Source organism: Apodemus sylvaticus, chromosome 2 (assembly GCF_947179515.1).
Source record: "Apodemus sylvaticus chromosome 2, mApoSyl1.1, whole genome shotgun sequence".
In the NCBI taxonomy this organism is placed as follows: Eukaryota; Metazoa; Chordata; class Mammalia; order Rodentia; family Muridae; genus Apodemus; species Apodemus sylvaticus.
Window position 1 is genome coordinate 9,673,296 of NC_067473.1, and position 27,543 is coordinate 9,700,838.

The 27,543-nt window shown below is 38.3% G+C and overlaps 1 protein-coding gene across 2 annotated transcripts in view; it reads right to left on the bottom strand.

The window, feature by feature from the left end:
- The window catches only part of Magi2 (membrane associated guanylate kinase, WW and PDZ domain containing 2), a 1,455,128-nt gene that overhangs the window by 500,410 nt on the left and 927,175 nt on the right, over positions 1 to 27,543 (bottom strand). For both annotated transcript variants that reach the window (XM_052173111.1, XM_052173110.1), the window contains exon 4: positions 7,090 to 7,302. In XM_052173111.1, the coding sequence (XP_052029071.1) occupies positions 7,090 to 7,302 (213 nt within the window). The remainder of the gene's footprint in view (positions 1 to 7,089; positions 7,303 to 27,543) is intronic.

The following is a 27,543-nucleotide window of genomic DNA, read 5'->3' on the forward strand; positions in this document are numbered from 1 at the left end:
AACCCTATAATGAAGGTTTTAGTTTGATTTTATACAACTTGAGCTCTGTGGCTCCTGGAGAGGAGACTCTCTTCCAGGACACACTTAGAATCCTCTAGTCTATTCACATACATCTAGAGCCTGCCAATTTTATCACTGAGTCCACTGTTATCTTTCACTGTATTCTGAGAAGCTAGAAGTCAGTTAGTTTTTATCACAGTACTCATTCTTTTTCTTTGTCAGTTTATCCTGAGATGCTAAAAGCAACTAGCCAGCAGCATCATTTCCCTTATTTTACAACAAATTGTTAAAAGTGTTGATATACAGAGATGTGAAATCTGTTCCCTCTCACAATTGGAGAATCAAGATAATGAAGTGCATTTGTCTCTCCACATTCGTAGAAGTCTCAACACCATGAGCTTTCAGTACTTGTTGAGCCCATAGGAGAGGGCTCCAAATAGGAAATTTGTAGATGTTCCAAATTGGAAGGCCTATTTCAGATACTTTAGAAATTCAACCTTATAATTCTGTTGCTCTAGAACCATTTCTGGTACCAATATCTAATTAGTCAGGATTCTCTAGAGGAATAGAAATAGAACTTGTAGAATGAATATCTATCTATCTATCTATCTATCTATCTATCTATCTATCTACCTACATACCTACTTACATACCTACATACATACATACCTGTAGAAAGGGGATTTACTAGAATGACTTATCGGCTATGGTAGTCTAGGTACTCCAACAGTGACAGTCAACCAACAAAAGGTCCACGAATCCAGCAATTGGTTAGTTCACAAGACTGGATGTCTCAGCTGGTCTTTGGTTTATATCAGAATCCTGAAGTAGGCTCTGATGGAAGTGAAGGAAGGGGCTTGCTAGTGAGAGGGAGGGCAATCTTCTTCTTTCATACCCTTTATATTGGCTGCCAGAAGAAGGTATGCTCCAGATTAAAATGAATCTTCCCACCTCAAAAGATCAGGATTAGAACTAGGTCTTCCCACTTCAAAGGATTTAATTAGGAAACAAAAAATCTCTCACAGGTGTCCCCAGCCATTCAGCTTCGGCTATTTCCAGATGCAGTCAAGTCGACAACCAAGAATAGCAAGAAGAACATTAACACATGACATATGAGTTTTGTTATGTAAAGCTTCTGAAAGCCACACTGTGAACCAGGGGGAAAGGGTCAAGCTTGTTTAAACCAGAGAGAAGACTGTTGATTTTATCTTTATTGAAACCATATACATTTCCAAAATTTCCTTTACTCTACAGAAAATCTCTTTGCCTTGTATTTCTATTGTCATGTGACAAAGTTCATTAAATCCAGTCTTATTTCTCCTCAACTTGCTACTCACTTGGTAAGTAAACATGGATGATGAATATTTTCAAGAGGAATGTGCTTCTAGTTTACTGGAAAGGAAAACAATTTGGATTTTAGAAATTATTATTTTATATTTAGTGATTTTCAGAGAGTAGCAAACATTCTCCACAAGAAGCCACAGAGCTCAATGGCTAGGAATTGTGTTAGATCACTTGGTAAAGTTTCAGTCGTGGAGCTGAGCAGGTGCCTGGTACAGGATCTGCTTAGGACAGAAAGCTACTAGAATGCCTTTGCTGTTCAATGGCTGCTGCAAATGCTTACACTGAGTGTTACTGCTTAGAGTATTATCTTTGGCTGCCAAATTTGTCAGTCTAGCTCAATCCAAAATGAATTCTACCTACAGAAGCAATAGGTGTGGACAATTTTCTAAATTTTGGTTCTTTAGGTTGTTTTAAGCAAATGAATGCAAGTCTAAAATGACAAATGGAAAAGTAGGATTAAAAGTAGTTTATAAACCAAGCTCCTCCTAATGCCCTGTCTGGTCTATATGCAATAGAGTCAATTGAAAGGCAAAATAATAATTTGGAGAAACTATACATTTTCCCTAAGGCCTCTATCTTTCTCCCCATTTATCTTGGGCTCCAGAGGCAGCTGCTGAGTTCTGAAGTTGCTGTCATATCAGCACCTTTGAGGATCCAGACAACAGAACCAGAAGCACAGCTCCCCAGATCTTATTTTAACAAAAAGTTGGTTTTTTTTCATCACCATTGCTGCCTTCTTTGCTACAAGTCTCCTTGGAACTGACTCCCCCCATGCACATGGTTTCTGGGCCTTTGTGGAACTGGCCATGGTGGTAGACACTGTAGGGATTGAAGACATCTTGAGCTTCTTGAAAACCTAAATATTCTCATTTAAAAAATATGTTGATTAAATTGATCCAAGGTTTTATTTGCATTGAGTGGACTTTTGACTTCAGGGTTAAATGCAGAAACACTCAGAACTGGAACCATAACCTACAGCACAAGAATGAACACATCAGGGTTGACAGTTGAATAAGCAGCAGCCACTACCGTAATTGGCTCTTAATATGTACACATGATTGTTTAGGGTTTATCTTATTTATAATATAATGTACTGTTTATAAGCTTATGTAACAGATCTTCTATCATGGTCACCTGTAGGAAAATGTGACGGAAACTATTCAGATACAAATAGTGACCAAAAGAACTCAGGATTGTAGATTATTGTTCAACTTTCCAAAACCCCTAATATATGAAGAATGATGGGTGCTACAATGTTTGTTGATTGTATAAATTGTGAGTATTTACTTACTTGCCAGGATTGAAATTGCCTTTTTGATGTGGGAAAATATGCACATAGAACAAAACTCTAACTGACATAAACAAAAAGCAGCGCAAAAAAAAAAAAAAAAAAAAAAAAAAAAGTCCTTATTGCTTCTCTCAGTGCTATAGGGGTCCAGTCAGTGATGACCTTATTGTTTCTAATCCTTCGGGAACTTTCCTATGCACATTGATTACTGATTCCTACCTAATGGGTTTTTTGTTTGAATGATTCAGAAATAGCTCTGATCCCTAAAAGAAGAATTATGAATTCTTCAAAATATGAGATAATAGAGTATTGATGCTTAGGCATTGTGGGGTGCATGTGCACACATGTGTGCTTGTGCGTATGTGTGAATGTCTGTGTATGTATATATAAGGGTTTGTGTGTATAAGTGCGTGTAAAATGTGTTTACGTGATCTATATGAGTATTTGTGTGGACTTGCATGTGTATATGTGAGAGTATGTATTATGTGAAAGTGTGTGTGTGTTATATGAGGGTATGCATGTTATGTTAAGGGTGTGTGGGGGGAGATGTATTTGTTATTAGAAAAAAATCAATACTTTTGAGCTGCTGGCAGATGTTTCCCTTTATTTGAGGTCAGGACAGAAACACAAAGTATAACTTGCTACAACAGTGGCAAGTTAATTTTGTGGTTTAGAGTGTTTTTGATTGTTTTTTAAAAAATCATGCATTAGTTGATGAAGTATAATCTCCTAATTGTGTAAAGAAATGGTTTCTTATTATTTAAAAGCAAGTTGCATGTCATCTCAGGATTCCAGTCAGGCGAATGTGGATTACTAAAAAAAAGTAGACTTAATGCTTTAAAATTATATTGCATCTACATCTAAAGTCCCCAATTGATATATTGTATACAATACTAGAATAGGGTACACATTATGAAAGTAGAATATTCAAGGTTTATGAGTAGAAAATGACAAGGAAAGATGTCTTTGGAATATATAAAACTAAGTTAAGAAGAATCACTGGAGAATGTCAGTAGAGGAAATTATGTTCTATTGACAGGGGAGGAGAGCTGCCTTAATTAATAAATTTATTCCTTCTACCGTATTTCAGCTTCAATACTTTAATAAAGGCAGAGAGGGATAATGGGAATAATAGTCCTCATGGCGGTGAAGTTGTGTGTGCTTTGTGATTTTCGGAATGTAATGAATCTTAAAGACAGTTGTCGTTCAGGAACAAGTCCCCTGAATCATCAGCAAACATGGAGGGGATAATAGTTAATACATATACTGGAAATATTCAAGAACCATAGCAAGATATGAAATAAGACAAGATTTGCATTTGTAACACATCTTAAAGCTTGCCTTTAAAACTTTGGGAAAAATCAGAACAGTATTATTTGAAACATGACCAAGGCCCTGATGTCTCAAAGGGCTGAGAGACAGAGGCGGGGGCTCTTTATTCAGTCTTTGGTAACATGGAAGGCTGCTCTTTAAGATCAAAATTGAATTGAGACATTTTTGATGAGGACAAGAAGAACAGTAAGAAAAAAGGCATGGTGTTGCCTCCAGCAATGTGGCCTTTGCCTAGGCTAGCCATATCTAGACAAGCCCCTCTTCTGAGAGAAAGGTCAACACTCACGTTTGAGTGTGGAGAGCCACTGTTGATGACAAAGCAGGTGGGCGTCACTCCAAGAGTTAGTAAGCACAAGAAACCCAGGCAGACAGGTAAACACCAGGGTGGAGACAGCAGATGCCTGTGGTTTGCGAACACTTTAGACTCTGAGCAGCTCTGGTGTTGTGCTGGCTCTGTTTACATTCTTCATTCATGCATCAAATCTCTCTCACATACACATTGTGTCAACCCCTGATCCCTCTCCCAACTCCTCCACCCTGCTGAGAAGTCCAAAAGTCCAACTTTTTGAGGAAAGTTCCTAAAAATCCCAAATCCATGTCAATGCCAGAAGAGGTCTCATACAGGCATCGCTTTCACATCGATTGAATAATGAGTCTGCGTTGGTATGAAAGGATGCTTCCGAAGGCTGCCACAAGGCCACATGCTCCCAGAGTGTGTGTGCTCACTGCTGTGGGTCAGAACCAAGCCTGAAGTGGCCCTCTTGTTGATTTGCCGTCACGTCTGGATACCTAAGTACTTTATTCTAAGGGCATTTTGAACTTCCATGTAATCTTTTAAAGATAGAACGTCCTTTATAAATAGAATTAGTTTGCTAAAGTCCTAGAATTTTATCCATTTCCCTACCCCCAACCCCGCCAGACAACAGGGACAGAAAACCAAGTGCAGCATTTGGGAACAAACCATAAAATTAAGTCATGTCAGGAAACCAAAACAAAAGGGAAAAAACAGAGAAAGATCTGAGTGCACACACAAACCACAGCCTCTGTGAACTCACATAAAAATAAGCAGGGGAAAGGCGCTGTGGCAGTTTCAGAGTGGGGCATTATTCACAGGAAAACAGCGAGATTCACTACCCCGGACATTATTCTTCAGAGACTGACAGGGCCTCATTCACAGCACCAGGACTGATGGGGCACGGACAGCCAGCTTGCCAAGCAGCACAGCACTGGGATGCAGGTCCCCAACGGTGAACTGAGATCACTGCTGAGGACACTCAGAGATCACATAAGGGACACTCTGTTTGCTCTCTGGGAGATGCAGTTCATCTGCACTAATTGCAGGCTTGGGAGCCTGGAAAAGGCCACTCTGTGCCTACATACTGTATTCCCTTTGTTGGGAAGCTCTCATGGGCTGCTCCTCCAGGCATTGTATGTGTGTGTGTGTGTGTGTGTGTGTGTGTGTGTGTGTGTGTGTGTGTGTATGTGTGTGAACAGAGAGCCTGAACTGCCTTTAAAATCTATGTGCATTTCTAATTATTTGCACTGGCCTTACTCATAGCCGATGAGAGGAAGCTAGTGGATAATAGTGAATCGCTATAGCACGTAACTTATGTGAGAAAAGAAATCCAAGAAATCCAACTACTAAAGTTTACAGGAATTCACTTTTCTGAAGAATCCAACCACTGAAAAGAATGACATCTACTTATCTATTAATCATCCATTTATCTCAGTATTTTCAAAGTTTGGGGGATTAGATGCTTTCATCTCTTAAAAAAATATGTGTTTTAAAATAGACTTTTGTGTACTTTATTTTATAAAAGACTGGAAGACAAAACCAGGCGTAGTGGCCCACATCTGTTACCCTAGCACCCAGCAGTTGTGACAAGTGCCGTAAGGGTTTGATGCTCTCCTGGGACACATAGTGAGGTCCGGACCAGTCTGGGCTACATAGTAATATCTGTTCTCAAAAACCAAACATATATGTCAAAGAAAAAGCAAGCAAAACAAAGAAACAAAGCAGTATAGATTTAAATTTGGAAAGTGCTGTTGTGGAAGACACTGAGTAATATAAAAAGAGAATTAAAAACTTATAGTCAGGCAGTGCAAATGTGCCTCTCTGTAGATGCCACTGCGTAGAACACAAAGACTAAGAACTTGAGGCATTTAAAGATAGATGTTCTAGGGATGGTTTTGGCTGTCAAGCTGATTGTGTTAAGAAGGACTGGGGAGATAATGAAGCAGAGCGAGGGATAGAACTGTGTGTAAAATAGAGTCTGAGTCTTAAAATTACATTCTGTAGGTCTATAAACAACAAGCCTAATTTGGATGCTTACAAGCTTTAACAAACAAACTATTTTTTCTTCACAAATTTAGGGTCTTTGAATAAACACTCCAAAATAAGAACTAATAATTTGAGTATGGGAATTATATTCTAAGGGGTAAGAACATAGCTTAGTGTGTGTGTGTGTGTGGGGGGGGGGGGTTGTCCTTGCCTAGCATTGTAGGAGGACTTGCACGTATATTCCTTATACCTCAAGGAACCAACAGCAACAAAGAATCATGTCTTTTCTATTCTATATAATATCACAATCTTCTCTCTGAAAAAATAATTGTGCACATGTATCTGAATGCACGTGCACACACACGCATACTCAAATTTAGAACAATACACTTTATATTATAAAATGCCAGAAAATGGCTCAGTAAGGAAACTGGTTGCTATTGAAGCAGAAGGACCTGACTTGGGACCCCAGCCTCCGTGTAAAATCTGGCATGGTAGCATGCATCCTGCAACTTGGGGTATCAGGGACAGGCAGGTTTGGTGGGGCTCTCTGACCAGCAAGACTAGCTGAATCATTGATCTCTAAATTAAGTCAAAGATCTCATCTCAAAATATAAGGCCATGAGCCCTAAAGGAAATCATCAGTATCGATTTAGGATCCCCATACAGGCAAACATGGGCAATTGTATGTTTCACCCATGTACACACAAGCACACTCACACATATGCACATATGCATGCACACACACATGTGCACATACCATAAAAACAGAGAGAAATAAATCTTAAAGATATAAAAATATAACAAAAAACTGCTTCTCTTTTAAAGACCGTAAAAGACTGACCTGGTGTTATGACTACGCCATTTCCGTTAACCACAGGCCTTTCTTCCTCTTCCTCCTCTGGAGGCTCTATACTTGCTTTCTCCATGTTGGTCACTGACTTATTTCTCTTCCGCTTCCCCTCAGCACTTGGAGTGGCTCCTGGAAGTATCTGGTCTGTTACATTTAATAATGGTGCTGGTTCCGCTGGAGGCTTCGGGGTACCGTAGTAGTTGTCTGTAACAGATATTCAAACATTCTATAGTCAAATCTTTCTCCTACATGTGTATGGTTTTTAAAGAATCAAAATTATATCAATTTGTATTCTATTTATCCACCAATTCACACATTATACATATATGCTTTTATAGGCGCATATTATACATCTTTATTTCTATTTTACTGTGCTTTAATGCATAAGATAAAGGCCCATGCTAATTCGCATCTTTGCGTGCTTTAATGTACTGAGCTTTCAAGTTAGAACTTTATACATTGTTTTTGGATGACATATAATTAATTTCAAATCATTTTAAGCCAACCTCATAGTGTCTTCAAATCTATTTAAGCCTTTTCAAAATGAATGTTCATCATTAAGATTAAAGGTAATCTTTGGGTTTGTTCTTATTTTCAAATCTCACATCATTCTGCAAAGGATGCTTTGTTTTTCTCTTGAGGGGGACGCTGGCTACTGTCCTGCCCAGAGCTGCCTCCGTGCCTTAGCTGCAGAAAGTGAGCGTCTCCTTTCCTTACCCACTAGACTATCATTACCCTTTTCTCAAAGCTCCAGGGTCTGCGCTGCGGGATAATTCTCCTTCCTCCTCAGACTGGGAGATTTCATTAAGAAACAAATCCTTATTTATTCTTTTGTTTGTGTGAAGCCTATAACACACTAATTTTACCATGTTATTTAATATTCATATATGCATATAATGTGCTTGGATCATATCCACACCCAATTTTCGCCTCTTAAAATCATACTTATTTCTATAATAAGAAGCTGGCATATAACAGGCATGCGTTAAATGCCTGCTAAATAATGCAATTATATGTTTGCCTTTGCATGTTCAAGAGAAACTATTTTATCTAAAATGTTCAGAAATGTGATTGGTAAAGAACATAGGTGTTAGTTTAAGAAATCATTTTCAAATTTTAGCAACAATTTTATACACATGTTGGTGTGTGCAGTTAACTGAGTAACTGCTGCCCTCCTGTACTCAGTTATTAAAGTCTTTATTGATATTAACTATGCACCCAAGCATTCCTTCACATGTTTGAGAAACTGTGATGACCACACTAAAATTTTTAATCTTATAAGATGCTTAATAACCTGCTATGGAAAGCAAATTTGACATCAAATAGTTAAGCATTGTAATGAAACAAACCCAGTATGGAGACAGAAGAGAAAGTGAGTACAGCCATCTATCTTCATGGGTTATAGCTATCATCTAGGAAAGCAGCCCACTGTGAAGAAATAGCCCTTAAAGTCATAGACATAGTGTCTAGATGAGTCTTTCCGTATAATGAGTAAAGCCAATACTTAACCCCAATAAGTCTCAATTCCTTTACGTATTGAAAGGGAACAACAATAATTGCCACGGTTACTTGTGCGAGGCATGTCAATAACTAAAACCCATTTCACTTACGTTAAAACGTGATGAGTCTGTGAGCAAGCTCAAAAGTTATGGCATGGCTATTTGGCAAAGGGTGCTCAAAAAATATTTAGAAAATAGGGCGAGACAAAGGAGTCAGGAATTATGGCAGGATTAAGTGTTGACAGGTTTTAAAGGTAGGATCTGAGGCTAGATTCTCCTCCTGACATAGGTAAGTCTAGTCTCAACCTCTTGTCTTCCACTTGCAATGTTCTGGGACTGCAGGCATGCACCACATGCTCTGTGGTGGCTGGTTTCTTAGTTAAGAAGTAGAATCTGTATACAAACTGCCTCTGAGGGAAGGAAGTTCAAACTCTGCTCAGCCTCTTTGATTTGCCCAAGTCCAGGGAGCTCACCCAGCAGGGTTGCTATTGGCTGAGCTCCCCTACCCCCAAGACCCCAACTGGGGAGGTGTGAGGTCTGAGTGAGCAGCCACCCCACCCCCACTTTGGAGGTGTGAGGTCTAAGTGAGCAGCCATGGCAGACAAAATGTCTGCTCTACTTTGATTTCAGAAGAGGGATCTGGTGACAATTAAACTTGACTGTCAACTCTAAAGGATTAAAAGATGATTCACAGATCAGGGTGGAGTCATTGGTGGGCAAACAACTGAAGGGCCCCACCCTGAATGTGGGTCTTTCTGATCAGCAAGCTTGGGGCTCAGGTAATCAAAAGTGGGAGAAAGAAGGAGCCTGTAGTACACACAGCTCCGGGTTTGCTGAGCAGGCTCCCATATGGCTGTTCCTGTCACATGTAGACAGCATGCTTCAGATCCTTAATGTCCACCCCACAGATTGCTCGGAAAGCTTCTCCTTGGAACTGGGATTCAAAATTGTTTGTTTTGAAGCTCTTGGCTTTTTGGACTTATCAGCTATTGATTTTCCAGATCCCCATCCTGTAGATTATTTAGCGTCTGCTTTAGTCAGTCTAATAACTCCTCTTTTTATAATGATGTAAATGATTCCACTGGCTCAATTCCTCATATACTCCGAGAGGTAACTCATACTCTGTACTGGGCATCAACAGTAAGGTCCTAGAGATATTGGGTAAGCAGATACAACGAATGCCTTATCTACAAGTCCTCTTCTGTGGGTGGTTGTTAAGATGAAGCTGGTGTATATGGGGCGGGGGAACTTCATGAACTGTAAAACTGCATTGCTTTTAATAGCGAGAAAGCCCCGTGCTGGGATGAATTGAGAGGATTTTGTGAAGAGTAACTATGCCATCATACTGAAGTTCTTACTCACACGTACCCAGACAATTCAGAAAAAAAGTGTACTTTGTTAAATGGTTCTTCTATGTGTGGGACTCTAAACAGAAGTCTGAGAAGCTGATATATATAATGTTAAGGATTAATTTTGATTTGTAACATTTCAACTAAATCAAAACTTTATATATGCAGGATCACCAAAAACAGTAGTTGAACATATTCAGAGAACTTGTATTTCAGCATTCTTAATGGCTAGCAAAATTCTAAGCACATCATTACATCTTCTGGGAAACTGCAATATAAACTTATCAAGTAGATGTAATACCAAAATAGCAAGTAGCTCTTACCTATGTCCATGAACAATATGATTTTATATGGTGTCTGCTATCATTGTTGGTCTTAGATATATAGAGTACTAAGAAAGATGTATTAGGGCTTCAGTATTTTTTTCTGTGTGTTTTTAAGTTATGGTAATCATAGGCAAATTATTTTTTAGTAATTAGAAATAAATGTGTATACAGGCTAAAATACTAAATAAAAGATCTTGCTGAATTTATATTATTAAATAATTACATCTATTGCTATGGTATGATTGTAAATTACATAGTAACATTCTTCTGCTACAATTGGTCTTATGAAATTATATATGAGTTTAAATGTTCACAGATGTGTGCTTACAGATTTGGAGCTGTATGAATCATTAGTTAAGGTGTTAAGATTATCATCATTAGAAAAATATCAGCTTGCAAAAGGAAAAAAAAAAACAATTATCTATACACTTGTTACACTAGAGAAATACAGTTCATGGAAAAGAACATATCACACCAAACCAGGGATTTTATTGTATTGCTTAAGAAAATCCTAGACCAATAGTGAAAGATCAGCTGAACAGCTGTGGAGCTAAGCCATTGAAACGACTCTATAACAAGTTCATACAAATCCATATACAATTTAAAAAATGAGCCTTTGAGAAAAAAAAGCATCATGTCTTCAGAAAAATATGTAAGCAATAATTATTTTCAAGAACAATTTAGAACTATTATTCCATTAAGAGTGACATGCCTTTACATATATTACCAGTATTAAGAGAACCTAAAATCCCAAACCACAAATGAACTCCTCACGATATGACATATGCCTAGTGTTATAGTTCCTGGTGAAATAAATCTGACTTTGAATCCTGGACCCCAAACTTGCCTCTTCTTTACATGCTTAAATTGATTCAGTTGAAACGACTAGTCATGGACACAACTACAACTGGGCACACCACACGGCATGGTGGTGTGTCTCGGTTGTCTCTACCATCAGGAGTCTGAGGTGGATGACTGCTTGAGACAATTGAATTCAAGACCACTATGGGCAATGTAATGAGATTTTTGTCTTAAAAGAAACATATTTTTTTTAAAGCAACTACAACCACCTTAACTATAATTCTTGGCAAGACCACTAGTACAATTTACAGAGCTGGGCACTTTAATAAACATTCTGCTGATGAGCTCTTTTATTTTTTTGGTTTTTCAAGACAGGGTTCCTCTGTATAGCTCTGGCTATCCTGGACGAGGCTGGCCTCGAACTCAGAAAGCCACCTGCCAAGTGCTGGAATTAAAGGTGTGTACCACCACTGCCCGGAGTCCTATGAACTCTTGATTCAAATGTGCATCAGAATGACTTATGCATAGTGTGATTACAAAGATTAATAATAATATTTGTAATAATGTAGTAGTAAGACTGTATCAGTGTAATCTCTGGAGATCGGGTCATTACTCTTGGTATCTATCTATCTTGAACTTATGTGACGCCCTAAGAAATGAGAATGATTCCCTGTCCAGTATACATAAAGTAAGGAGTTTAATTTCAGATTTTTACCACTATTCAAAATACTTTGTGTCCTTTAGCAGGAAAAAATTTGTGAAGCAGATTCCTTCAAAGCCGCAGTTGGTGAGCAGAGTATCCAAAAGAGAAAGGCAAGTTTGCTACCAAGTCATGCAGTGGGAATCATAGATAATTTTTATTTCTTCTCTCACTTAAAATTAAGTGTGTGTGCACTTTGGGGAAAGCATGCAGGGAAGCAAGCTTTCCAGACCACTAGTCAGTGGCTGTCTTTATGAAGAATGCTCTCCACAGCCGCCAACTAAGTGTACTTTAAAAGCAAAGTCTTTTAATTTGCTACGATCACAAAATGTTATGTAAAATCATTCCCTTGATTCTGCCACAAAGAGTATCTGTAAATTTACAGTCTCATTTAATCAATGCCTGGAAAAAATAAATGTGACAATTGTGTAAGGAAACAAATTGATTTCTCATCTAAATATTTATATATCAATACTGTTTTAACGCATAAAAATGTGGGTGCAAAGGAGTAAAATGAGATTAAAATGTGAATAATAGGAACAAAATATAAAATGCCAGTAATGTGTTTATTTCATTAAACTATTTCCTAAACGCCCATGGACACTTGGCAGTTTCTGCTCATGGATTGCAAAGGCAGTAGGGCAGAAACAGACTAGCTTGTCTTGAACTCAACTGGCTTCCAGAAGATTTTGCAAAGCCAAGCCCTAATCCACCATGGCCAGATCCACTCTGCAATCATCCAGAAAAGTCATAAATAGCTTTCTCAGGAACAGCCTAGTACCCAAAGAGCACCACAGAATGTCTGCCTTTTCTGTATCTGACAAGATACACTTTTTATGGAGCCCTTGCTCTAATGATTTTAACTGAAGGTCATCATCTTGTTTTGCTTTTTCACAGCATCTTAAGACCAATGTGGGGAAGAAAGAAAAAACCAACGAATCTTGAGCTGTTCTGGAATAATACTAGTAGAAATCAAGATGCTGCTTCCTCAGATGCACCACCTTTGCTATGCTGTTAAATTCTGATAGGACAGAGGGCAAGGCGCTTATAAACTAGATGTGAGGAACTGTCAAAATGCTAGAGGCACTCGGAGGTACTTTCCCTAACATTCCTCACTACATAAATCATGCGCCATGAACAAAATGCAATTTGGTTAATTTTTCACTTTAAGTTGTAGATTTGGGTGTCAGTTTCATTGTTTCAGTTCTCTGAGTATATAATAACATGTAGCTTGTTCATCGAATAATTATAGATCAATGAACCCAAGTAGAGGTCAAATTTTGAAGATGCTATTTTTTTCGTTTAAGATACCTCATACTTTAGTTCACGCACGCACACACACACACACACACACACACACACACACACACAAAACTCTATAACTTCAGTGTTTTGATTCAAGTTTTGCTAACCAGAAGAAAATTATTTTGAAAGGTGGCTTACTAGAAGAAATCTGAATGCTTGTAGGGACTATAGCACCATCCACAGGACTAATCAGGCCACTACAGGGATCCAGTGGGCTTGACTCTGTGAAGGGGATCAGCTATTAGTGACCCCTTCTCAGTTTACAAATGGAAAAATGGATTGATAATTGATTTTTTTCAATGGCGTCTAGATGCATACCTGCAGTGTCGTGCATTCTGAAGCCCATCCTAAGACATTCACCTCTCTCTGAACTGTGCAGACATCATGCAGACATTTTCTAAAACTCCTTTGTAAAAACTCAGTGGCTACTTTTAATGTGTTTATGTCAGTTCATGAGAACAAATATTTGTTACATATAGCAGATAGACAGCTCCAGACAGCCTAGGGGGACAGCTCATTCATGTAGAGGATATCAGATACTATTCCCTCTGGGGAAGGTTTTCTTCGGATAATATAAAAGAATTTAGAGAATCTCATAACTGTAACCCATAATATAACAAAGAAATTATGACAGAAAAGCCTCAGAGAATAGAAAGAAGTCACATATGGAAGCACAATGCTACATATACATCTTTCAAGAGAAATCAGTTGAATATTTATAATAATATTAAGAAGTGGAAGTAAAGTTCACAGGTATTTTCTACTTAAATGATATTAAACCCCCCATAGGAATATTTTGTAAAAAATAAAGTGAGCCAGATATGAGACATGCATGTAATTGAAAATTAAGGTATTTTCATTGCAAAATGCTCAAACTTGAAAATAATTTTTACTAATATACATTATCTAGCTTATCTGAGACAGCATTTGAACATATAATAATACAAAGTTATTTTGTAAAATATTATTTATTTTATGTATATGAGTAGCTGTCTTCAGACACAACAGAAGAGGGCATCGGATCTTATTACAGATGGTTGTGAGCCACTATGTGGTTGCTGGGGATTGAACTCAGGACCTCTGGAAGAGCAGTCAGTGCTCTTAACTGCTAAGTCACCTTTCCAGCCCTCTAATACAAAGTTGTTAATGCCATAGTTCTCCTTTTTCACATTGTGTATCTAAGACACAGTGTAAAGTATATAGTATCATCACAGTATAATTTGGAAATCTCTACTTCATGTGTTCAGTGCCTATGTTCAAAAGCTGCCCTGAGGGTGACAATACAGCCTTAGAAACCCCCATCACTGAATAACAAAATAGGCTCCACATTACTGCTCGAGAAACCCAGTTTTCTTATAACCAACAAATTGCAAGTCAGCATTTTAAAAATGTCTCATAAAACTAAGTCCTAAATCATGACAATAATCTTAGGTGGTATTGCATCAATAGAACCTTCTCCAATTGCTTTGCTCTCTGGAGAATGTGTAAAATGAGTAAATAAAGGATGTGTTTTTCTCAGCAAAACTCTTCTGTCCTACTTCTTGACCATCAATTTTACCTTAACTTGAAAATTTTCACTTTTAATTTTATTATTACGATGTAGGTGAGAAAAAAAAAAACCATGTAGATGACAGTGTGAATACAACAACCTGAGTAAGTGTTTCAAACACTAATCTACACATGGACTTTGGTGAGGACCTGTTTTTGTGTTTAGAACCCGCACTAATAGATGCTCTTCATAAGTTAAAATAACTCATATTACTGACTCTCACAAATAGCACAAGAACAGAGAACTCCTCAGGATGCTACTGACTCCTCCCTGTCCTGTGTGAGGTCAATAGTGTGCCCGCACTTCTGCCTCTACAGAGAAGAGTAAGAGTGCTCAGGGGAAGCAGAGCTTCCTCTCAGCCTCCCATTTGTCTTCTAGTTCCCATCCCACGTTCTCCTCAAACAATTCTTCCTATTCTTTCTTCCTTTTATTCTTTCTTACATTGTGCCTCACCTAGCCTAGGCTTAAACTTGCTTTGCTACAAAGCTGGCTTTAAACATCAAATCCTACTTCCTCTACTTCCCAAGTGCCGAGATTCCAAGAATGAAGAGCCTACAGTGCTGGTTACATTTTTCATTTATTGTCTGATTATAGATATTATATTACTTTCTTCTGTGCTTTGATAAAATTACAATTTTAGCACTCTGACATCAATTTAAATTAGCATATCCATGAATACAACCAGTTCCATAATACTTGGATTTTAACAGCATTATAGATTCTGCTCTCAAAGGTTAATCACAGAGTTTGGAAAGCAACTAGTCAAACCCTGGTGAATTATACTTCTCCAAAGAGCTCTTGGCATTTTAAAATCACCATGGATGTATTTGTTAGAAAAGAGATGGCAATTACGTCAGGGAATATAAGCAGAATGTCCAGGAAATATTTTTGTCAAACAGAATTGAGAATGAAATAGCTTTTGATTTCATTTAAGAACAGATTTGTATGCATATCTTTTAAATAGAGACCTATTCATTTTTATTATTAAAGATACTTTCTCATGGCTAGTGGGCTGACGATTAAAAAATACTGCTTCTACAGCCATGCTGCATAAATAAGAAACTAGAAACAAAATTTCAGTGAAATATTAATGGCATTTTTAACCAGATTTAGCAGATTTCAGAATTGACTGTCTCAATTACACTTCTGTCTTCAAAAACTGTTAAAGGAACTTGATATTTCAGGAACAACATCACCTTTCCCACGCAGCATTTATGGTTTGTTACATGTTCATTTCTCTGTGGCACCTTCAGCTGTGATACTAACATGTTAGGGGAACAGCCAGGTTTTATTGTGTCACTCACAACATCATAACCTGGGGGGCATTTCTGATTAATTTTACTTAGATGGTTGGTTACTGACTAAAGAAACCTGTGAAATATTAAATCTCTAATTTTCAGCTGCTAATAAAAGTTTCAGAAACAAAAAAGAATGTTGCTTTTGTTTGTGAAAGTTGAGATGTTCTGTAGTTTGGCATAACAGAAAGTTCTCTATATCTATGCATATGTCCATATCCAAGTCCACATCCAAGTCTGTCTATCTATCTATCTATCTATCTATCTATCTATCTATCTATCTCTCTATCTATCCATTCATCCATCCATCCATGTATGTATGTATGTATGTATGTATGTATGTATATATGTATATATGTATCTATCCATTCATCCATCCATGTACGTACGTACGTACGTATGTATGTATGTATGTATGTATGTATGTATGTATGTATGTATGTATCTATCTATCTATCTATCTATCTACCTACCTACCTACCTACTTACCTACCTCACCAACCAAGGAGTGCTCATGTTGGGACCCATGGCTCCAGCCACATATATAGCAGAGCATATAAGATGTCCTTGTCGGGCATCAATGGGAGAAGAAGTCCTTAGTCCCATGAAGGCTTGATGTCCCAGTGTAGAGGAATGCGATGGTGGGGAAGCGGGAGTGGGCCGGTGTGGGGGGCACACCCTCATAGAAGCAGGAGGAGGGGGATGGGATAAGAGGTTTCTGGGGGGTAAATTTGGAAAGGGGATAACATTTGAAATGTAAATAAAATATCCAACAAAAAATTGCTCTGAACTTTAGTTCTTTGACTTGTGAAATTAAAGAATTGGGTTCTAGTTCAAAATACTTCCATTTCTGAAATTCTGTAATGAAAAACAAATGAGGGTCATAGTTATATTTGTCTCTGTGTCAAAAAGTTAGGATAAAACTCATCAAAAACTAAAATTGTAATTACTTTAGAGCCTAGAATCATATACTTCCTTGAAATAAATATAGATAACTGATTTGACTCTATCTTTATACTTCTCCGCACATTCCCTTCTCAGAGACTGGTTGTGGGTTAAGCCTTTCTATTTTCATTCCAAAGCTTCCATTTGCATACACCTTTGTGGGTGAACTGGAAAATTCCTAAGTGTGTTCCTCCTAACACACCAGTACTTTGTGGAAGGCCATCCATGAAACATTTCAAATTTATATTTTCATAAATGTAATTTACACTTGAAAATTTCTGCATGTTTTTAGCTTGACATGTTCACTGTGATCACCTGCAACCTGTCTTTAACCACAAAGTGTGGCTAAACTGAGCAGCAATTTACACTGAGGAAATACGAGTTTATACAGCAATACAACAACAACAACAACAACAACAACAAACCCACAAGTGACACCCCCCCAAAAAGGAAAATGTGAGGTTTTGGAATCTACACAGAGGATTTTCCTTCATGATCTTAGCAACCTGCACCAATATACATAACTATCTATGAAAATCAATCTCGTGATAAAGAAATTGCTTTCAGCACTAATGAAAGTTTATATTGTATATACCAGTAACCCACTATCAACCCTTCAAAGATATATATTTTATGCAGATATACCAGGTTCTACTCCTTAACTATTTACTGGTATTTTCCCTTTTATATTATCCCTATCATTCTATAGTAAAGTCCTAAAAATGCATTTTTCATTACAAAAAATAATTGAAGCCCCTTATTAATGCTATGTTGTGCTTACAAACAGGGGCCTATAATAACTTCCCTCCGAAAGGCCCAACAAGCTGCTGAGAGACGTAGATGCAGATATTTAAACATAACCAATGGATAGAAGTTGCTGATCCCAGTCACTGAATTAGGGAAAAGCTGGAAGAACCTGAGGAGAGCAACCCTGTAGGAGGACCAGCTGTCTCAACTACCCTGGACCCCTGAGATCTCTCAGACACTGGACAACCAACCAGGCAGCATACACCAGCTGATATGAGGCCCCCAACACATATACAGCAGAGGACTACCAGGTTTCGACTTAGTCAGAGAAGATGCACATAACCCTCAAGAGACTGGGGGCCCAGAGAGTGGGGATGTCTGGTGGGATGAGTGTGGAGGCTGGAAAGGGAGGTATGGGATGGGGAACAGCCAGAGGGTAGACTGGGAAGGGAATAAAGTCTGGACTGTTAAGAAAGAATGAAAAACAGAATCTCAAAAAAAAAAAAAAATGAGTTCATGAGTAGATGAAGAACTGTATAAGTCAAAACAACAAACAAACAAACACCAGAGAGAAAAAGAAATGTAGGTCAATGTTAGCCTTGCATGCACAAAGACACTGTATTTGAGAAAATTTTTTAATTGAAAGAATATAAAGAGAATAATTAGGAGAAGGAGGTTGTTCATACTCCTTGTTTTAAAGTTGAAAAGTTCTTTTAGGATCCTGAGGTAAATCCTGTCCCACTGACAAGCCTACATAACCACCTGCAGTTACTTGGTGTTTACCATGGCACTACCAGAAAGTAATATCCACATGTTATATCTGCCTTTGAAAAATGTGACATTTGTCTAATTTGAATAAAGATGGCCTGTAAGTATGATATTCATGCTGTTAAAAAATTAACCCATAGGAAAGAAGTAAAACACCAAATAATAAGTTTTGCAATGACTGTAGGTCAAGATGATTCTTCCAGTTACATAATATTGTAATTCAAATCTTCCTTGTACAGTATGCCACAAGAATCTAGTGGCATAGAAAAGTATCTATAATTAGTAGAAGCAAATGGAGGTAAGGATAAAAACAATGCAACTGTCTGGGATGGCAGTGGACATGATAGCAATCTTCTTCGTGAGAAGAATGCCCAAGTGACACAGTGGCTATGGAGCCCTTCCCTGGTTGACCCAGTCAATGAAAACTGAATGAGGTTTCCCTTCAAGATGAAGGATCCTGGTGAAACAATGATGAAAGCGGTTACTCGGGTCAAATCAAGTGGTTATATTTTGAGAACACCAAGAAATATCTTAAGAGGATAGAAGTCATGAAAGTGAATTGCTGCCAAGCAAGGCTGATCATAAAGGGCCTCAGTTCGTACGTATCACAAAAGTCCTTGTTTCTACATCAGTTCAAGAGAATGATGCTAGGCATTGCAATCTTGCTAGGCAGCTGTTTACTTTGACGTCATGAAACACATCATTCCGTATGTCCTAGGATTTCAGGATGCTTTTAACAAGAAATCTGATTTTATTCTGATATGTTTTCCTGTGTAACTTAATTAGCATATCTCCCTTATAGCTTTTAGTATTTACTCGTCTGCATTTTGTTATCTCTCCAAAATTTGTGGAGAGATTCAATTTTGGTTATATATGTATATATGGGTTTTAAATGTCTTTTTTATATTTAGATGCTCATTTCTTCCTCTAAGGCTTAGGAACTTTTCAGCTGCAATTGCACTGAAGGAATCCTCTATATGATTGGTTCTGATATCAGCCCCATGTTCCCATTGAATTTTAAGCTTGGCATCATTATTATATCATAGGTCTATTATCATCAGGCATTTGAAAAATATCAGAGAAGGAATTACAAACATCCTAAAACCAAATGAAAATGATGGCAGAACTTATGGGAAATTTGGGATATACCTAAAGCTGATTTAAGAGGAATGCTTACAGGTATGATATTAGAAATTCAAAGTGACATCAAAGAAATAACCTAACAGTATACCACATTACAGTAGAAGAAAGAAAATGCCAAACTCTGAAAGAGTTTAAGGATGTGGGAGAAACATAAAACTAGATTAGGCTGAGTTTATCTACATGGGCCCTCAGTAGAGATTCTAGGATTAACATGGAAGCTCTAACAGTTAAAAAAAGGTATCAGAAGTTCATTTGAATGGTTGGCTAAAGTGTTTATCAAAAGATGGCCTACTGGAAAGGAGCTGGAGATGCCTGATAACCCTTGGCTCAGTGTTGATGAAGGGATTTTAAGGCTTCGGGAAATGGCAATGCTTGAGAGAATGCTTTGTGTAAAACCTAATCCTCCACAATGGGAAGGCCCAGAAAATATACCCTTCACCAGTCTAAGGCATAAACTGCTGAGAGGGGCACCAGCACATTTTGAAGAGTGTTTTTCTTGCCCTTTTCCTTGTGCCAGACCTTAGGGTTTGAGATGTTACTGCTCAACTAGATGAATTAAATTCAATGGGTTTAAATGGGTCCTGAGGTAACAAGTGGCAACATTGAATCGCAGGACACAAGGTGATCGTAGTTATTATAATGGACAGCACAGACAAAACAATGTTTATAATGACATGCCCCATAATGGTCAGTACAGGAGAGGTGAAATTTATAATGGCATGACCTTCGGTGTTTCAGTCATGGTGTTTCCAGGCATGAAATAGATAAGGAAGCCTACTGCATGTCTATTTGATCTGTATAAGCAGAGAAATTCTCAAATAAATGAAAGAAAGGCTACAGTGGATTATGGCAAAAGGTAATCTCGGCCAGTGAATCAATTTCCAGACTTGAGCCACTCTGAAAATCCTTGAATGAAGGGGTTTCCCTGAGGAAGGATCTTGATAAGATACCTAAAAGTTTTGCTCTTAGCCTTTCTCCAATTCTTCCTCAGAGGGATCTACCAGCCTTTTACAAGGGTAACTGTACATTAGGGGAAAGGAAATAATTAGACTTTCTGGGGTCTACTGGATACGGATTCTGAATTGACACTGCTCCCAGGAGATCCCAAGAAACATTGTCGCCCTCCAGTTAGAGTAGGGGCTTATGGAGGACACGTGGTTAATGGAGTTTTGACTAATGTCTGATTCATGGTAGGTCCAGTAGGTCCCTGGACATATCCTGTGGTCATTTCTTCAATTCCAGAATGTATATTTGGGATAGATATACTCAGAAAAAGTCAAAATTCTCACATTGGTTCCCTGACCTGTGGAGTGAGGGATATTATGGTTGGAAAGTTAAATGGAAGCCTTTAGAGTTGCCTCGGCCAAAGAACATAGTGACTCAAAACCAGTATTGTACTCCTGAAGGAAATGCAGCAATTACTGCCACTATCAAAGACTGGAAAGTGCAGGGGTGGTAGTTCTCACCACATCTCCCTTTAACTCTCCTATCTGGCCAGTGGAGAAGACAGATGGATCACGGAGAATGACAGTTGACTACTGAAAACTAAATCAGGTAGTAACTCCAATTTCAGCTGCTGTAACAGATGTACTTTCATTACTTGAGTATATTTTTTTTATTCAATATATTTTTTTATTTACATTTCAAATGATTTCCCCTTTTCTGGCTCCCCACTTCCCGAAAGTCCCATAAGCCCTCTTTCCTCCCCCTGTTCACATCTTCTGGTACCTGGCATGCAGCTATTTATCTGACAAATGCCTACTTCTCAGTACCTGTCCATAAGGACAACCAGAAGCAATTTGTTTTCACTTGGCAAGGCCAGCAGTATACTTTTACAGTTTTGCCTCAGGGATATATTAACTCTCCTGCCCTGTGTCATAAGGGATCTTGATCATTTGTTTCTTCTAAAAAATATCATATTGGTGTACCATATTGATGACATTATGTTGATTGGACCAAGTGAGCAGGAAGTAGCAACCATTTTGGACTCATTGGTAACACATATGCATATCAGAGGATGGGAAATAAATCCAACCAAAATTCAAGGACCATCTACCTCAGTGAAATTCTTAGGAGTCTAGTGGTGTGGGGCATGCAGAGATATTCTTCCTAAGGAAATATAAGAAAGATAATTTATTGCACCTGGCCCCTCCCAACACCAAGAAAGAAGTACAATGTTTAATGGGGTCTATGTGGATTCCTGAGACAGCACATTCCTTACTTAGGTGTGTTACTCAGGCCTATTTACCAAGTGACTCAGAAAGCTGCTAGCTTTGCTTAGGGCCTGAAACAGGATAAGGCTCTTCAACAGGTCCATGCTGATGTTTAGGCTGCTCTACCACTTGGACCATATGATCCAGCAGGATGGATGATATTTGAAGTGTTGATGGCAGATAGAGAGGCTGTTTGGAGCTTCTGGCAGGCCCGTGCGAATCACAGAAGAGACCTTTGGAAATTTGGAGCAAAGCTCTGACATCGTCTGCAGACAACTCTTCTCCCTTTGATAAACAACTCTTATAGACATGAACTCTTATGAACATGTGTCCTTGTTACATGCTGGAGAATCCTCTGTGTATATTCCCAGGAGTGCTACAGCAGGGTCTACCGGTAGTATTATGCCCAATTTCCTAAGGAACTGCCAAACTGATTTCCAGAGTGGTTTTACCAGGTTACAATCACACCAGCAGTGGAGGAGTATTTCTCTTTCTCCACATCCTCACCAGAACCTCTGGTCTCCTGAGTTTTTGATCTTAGTCATTTTGACTGGTGTGAGGTGAAATCTCAGTTGTTTTATTTTGCATTTCTCTGATTACTAAGGATGTTGAACATTTCTTTATGTGCTTCTCAGCAATTTGATATTCCTCAGTTGAAAATTCTTCGTTTAGCTCTGCACCAATTTTTTAATAGGATTATTTGATTGTCTACAGTCTAACTTCTTGAGTTCTTTGTATATATTAAATATTAGCCCTCTGTCGGATATAGGGTTGGTAAAGATCTTTTCGCAATTTATTGGTTGCTATTTTGTCCTACTGAGAGTGTCCTTTGTCTTATAGAAACTTTGTAATTTTATGAGGTTTCATTTGTCAATTCTTGATTTTAGAGCATAAGATATTGGTGTTCTGTTCAGGAAATTTTCCCCTGTGCCCATGTGCTTGAGGCTCTTCCCCAATTTCTTTTCTAATAGTTTCACTGTATCTGGTTTTATGTGGTCCTTGAGCCACTTGGACTTGATAGCAGCCTTATTTATAATAACCAAAATCTGGAAAGAACCCAGATGTCTCTCAACAGAGGAATGGATACAGAAAATGTGGTACATTTATACAATGGAGTACTTTTCAGCTATTAAAAATGATGAATTCATGAAATTCTTAGGCAAATGGATGGAACTAGAAAATAACCTGAGTGAGGTAACCCAATCACAAAAGAACATCCATGGTATGAACTCACTGATAAATGGTTATTAGCCCAGAAGCTTGGAATACCCAAGATACAATTCACAGACCAAATAAAGTTCAAGAAGAAGGAAGAACAAAGTATGGATATTCTGGTCCTTCTTAGAAGGGGAACAAAATACCTACAGGAGAAGATACAGAGAGACAAAGTGTGGAGCAGAGACTTAGAGAAAGACCATCCAGAGACTGCTCCTCCTAGGGATCCATCCCATATACACTTACAAAACCCAGACACTATTGTGGATGCCAATAAGAACTTGCTAACAGGAGCCTGATATAGCTGTCACCTGGGAGGCTCTGCCAGTGCATGACAAATAGAGAGTGGACACTCTTAGCCACAGGATCCCCAGTGGAGGAGCTAGAGGAAGTACCCGAGGAGCTGAAATGGTTTGCAACGCCATAGGAGGAACAACAATTTGAACTACCCAGTACCCTAAGAGCTCCCAGGGACTAAACTACCAACCAAAGAGTACGCACACAGGAACCTATGGCTCTAGATGCATATGCAACAAGGGATGGCTTTGTTGGACATCAAAGGGTGGAGAGACCCTTGGTCCTGAGAAGGCTAGATTCCCCAGTATAGGGGAATGCCAGGACCTGGAAGCAGGAGTGGGTGGATTGGTGAGCAGGGGGAAGGGAGATGGGTTAGGGGATTTTCATGGGGAGGGGGCAGGAAAGGGAACAACATTTGAAATGCAAATACAGAGTATATGTAATAAAATAAAAGAAAATCTAAACAAAAAAAAAGGAAAGAAAAGAAAAAGAAAAACAGCTCTTGGCCTGCTAATGGGTCATAGTGGAAACTGAACATTTGACAATAGGAAACCAAGTTACTATGCGACCTCATCTACCCATCATGAGCTAGGTAATATCCACTTATCAGTGAGTGCATACTGTGTGTGCTTTTGTGATTGGGTTACCTCACTCAGGATGATATTTTCTAGCTCCATCCATTTGCCTAAGAATTTCATATAGTCATTATTTTTAATAGCTGAGAAATACTCCATTGTATAAATGTACCATATTTTTTGTATCTGTTCCTCTGTTGAAGGACATCTGAGTTCTTTCCAGCTTCTGGGTGTTATAAATAAGGCTGCTATGAACATAGTGGAACATATGTTCTTGTTATATGCTGGAGAATCTTTTGACTATATGTCTGAGAAGTATAACTGAGTCCTCAGGTAATATTATATCCAGTTATCTGAGGAACTAGCAGAATGATTTCTAGAGTAGTTGTACCAGCTTGCAATCCCACCAACAATGGAGGAGTGTGTATATATATATATATATATATATATAATATAAAATACCTCAGTGTGACTCCAATCAAGCAGGTAAAAGATCTGTATGACAGGAACTTCAAGTCTCTGAAGAAAGAAATTGAAGAAGTTCCAAGAAGATGGAAAGATCACCCATGCTCATGGATTGGCAGGATTAATATAGCAAAAATGACCCTCTTGCTAAAAGCAATCTACAGATTCAATGCAATCTCTATAAAAATTCCAACTCAATTCTTCATAGAGTTAGAGCAATTTGCAAATTCATTTGGAATAACAAAAAACACAGAATTGCGAAAACTATTCTCAACAATAAAAGAACTTCTGGGGAATCACCATCACTGACCTCAAGTTGTATTACAGAGCAATAATGATGAAAACTGTATGGTATTGGTACAGAGACAGGCAGGAAGATCTAAGGAATAGAACTGAAAACCCAGAAATAAACCCACACACCTATGGTCACTTGATATTTGACAAAGGAGCTAAAACCATTCAGTGGAAAATTAGCATTTTCAACAAATGGTACTGGTTCATCTGTAGGTCAGCATGTAGAAGAATGAAAATCAATCCATTCTTATCTCCTTGTACAAAGCTCAAGTCTAAGTGAATCAAGGAACTCCACATAAAATCAGATACACTGCGCTTTTTTTGGTTGGAAGGCTATCTATGACCCCTTCTATTTCTTTAGGGTTTATCGGTCTGTTTAGATGATCTATTTGATCCTGGTTTAATTTTGGTATTTGGTATCTGTCTAAGAAATTGTCCATTTCCTCCAGATTCTCCAGTTGTGTTGAGTATAGGCTTTTGTAGTAGGATCTGATGATTTTTTGAATTTCCTCAGTTTCTATTGTAATATCTTCCTTTTCATTTCTAATTTTGTTAATTTGGATACTTTCTCTGTGCCCTTTGGTTAGTCTGGCTAACGGTTTATCTATCTTGTTGATTTTCTTAAAGAACCAGCTCCTGGTTTTGTTGATTCTTTGTATGGTTCTCTTGGTTTCTACTTGATTAATTTCAGCCCTGAGTTTGATGATTTCCTGTCTTCTTCTCCTCCTGGGTGAATTATCTTCTTTTTGTTCCAAGGCTTTCAGTTGTTCCCTTAATTTTCTAGTGTATGCTCTCTCGAATTTCTTTTCAGTGCAGAATTCTATCAGACTTTAAAGAAGATTTAACACCAATACTCCTCAAACTATTCCACCAAATAGAAACAGAAGGAACACTACCCAACTCCTATGAAGCCACAATTACACTGATAACAAAATCACACTGATAACAAAAAGATCCAACTAAGAAAGAGAATTTCAGGCCAGTTTTCCTTATGAATATCAATGCAAAACTACTCAATAAAATTCTTGCCCACTGAATCCAAGAACACATCAAAACAGTCATCCACCAGGATCAAGTAGGCTTCATCCCTGGGATGCAGGGATGGTTTGATATAAGGAAATCCATAAATGCTATCCACTACACAAACAAACTCAAAGAAAAAAAAACACATGATCATTTCATTAGATGCTGAAAAAGCATTTCACAAAATTCAGTATCCTTTCACGCTAAAAGTCTTGGAAAGGACATGAATTCAAGGCCCATATTTAAACATAGTAAAAGCAATCTACAGCAAACCGGTAGTCAACATCAAACTAAATGGAGAGAAACTTGAAGCAATCCCACTAAAATCAGGGACTAGACAAGGCTGCCCCCTCTTTCCATATCTTTTCAATATAGTTCTTGAAGTCCTAGCTAGAGCAATTAGACAACATAAGGAGGTCAAAGGGATACAAATCGGAAAGGAAGAAGTCAAACTATCACTATTTGCAGATGATATGATTTTATACTTAAGTGACCCTAAAAACTCTACTAGAGAACTCCTACAGCTGATAAACAACTTCAGCAAAGTGGCTGGCTACAACATCAACTCAAGCAAATCAGTAGCCTTTACATACTCAAAGGATAAGCAGACTGAGAAAGAAATTAGGGAAATGACACCCTTCACAATAGCCACAAACAGCATAAAGTATATTGGGGTAACTCTAACCACACAAGTGAAAGACCTATATGACAAGAACTTCAGATCTCTGAAGAAGGAAATCGAAGAAGATCTCAGAAAATGGAAAAATCTCCCGTGCTCATGGATTGGCAGGATTAATATAGTTAAAATGGCCATCTTGCCATAGGCAACCTACAGATTCAATGCAATCTCCATCAAAATCCCGAGCCAGTTCGTCATAGAGCTAGAAAGAGCAATTCTCAAATTCATCTGGAATAGCAAAAACCCCAGAATAGCTAAAACTATTCTCAACAGTAAAAGAACTTCAGGGTGATTCAGTATCCCAGACCTCAAACTTTACTATGAAGCAATAGTGATTAAAACTGCATGGTATTGATACAATGTCAGGCAAGCAGATCAATGGAATAGGATTTAAGACCCAGAAATGAAACCACATACCTATGGTCACTTGATTTTCGACAAAGGAGGTAAAAGCATCCAGTGGAAAAAAGATAGTCTTTTCAACAAATGGTGCTGGTTCAATTGGAGGTCAGCATGCAGAAGAATGCGAATTGATCCATTCTTATCTCCTTGTACTAAGCTCAACTCCACATGGATCAAGGACCTCCACATAAAACCTGACACCCTGAAACTAATAGAAAAGAAACTAGGGAAGACCCTTGAGGACATGGGCACAGGGGTAAAGTTCCTGAACAGACCACCAATAGCTTTTGCTCTAAGATCAAGAATTGACAAATGGGACCTCATAAAACTACGAAGTTTCTGTAAGGCAAAGGACACTGTCAAAAGGACAAAACGTCAACCAACAAATTGGGAAAGGATCTTCACCAGCCCTAAATCTGTCAGAGGGCTAATATCTAATATATACAAAGAACTCAAGAAGGTAGAACCCAGAGAACCAAATAACCCCATTAAAAAGTGGCATATGGAGCTAAACAACGAATTTTCACATGAAGAACTGTGGAGGGCTGAGAAACACCTTAAGAAATGTTCAACGTCTTTAATCATTAGGGAAATGCAAATCAAAACAACCCTGAGATTTCACCTCACACCAGTCAGAATGACTAAGGTCAAAAACTCAGGAGACAGCAGGTGCTGGCGAGGATGTGGAGAAAGGGGAACACTCCTCCACTGCTGGTGGGATTGTAAGATGGTACAACCACATTGGAAATCAGTCTGGAGGTTCCTCAGAAAACTGAACATGACACTTCCGGAGGACCCTGCTATACCACTCCTGGGCATATACCTAGAGGATTCCCCAGCATGCAATAAGGATAC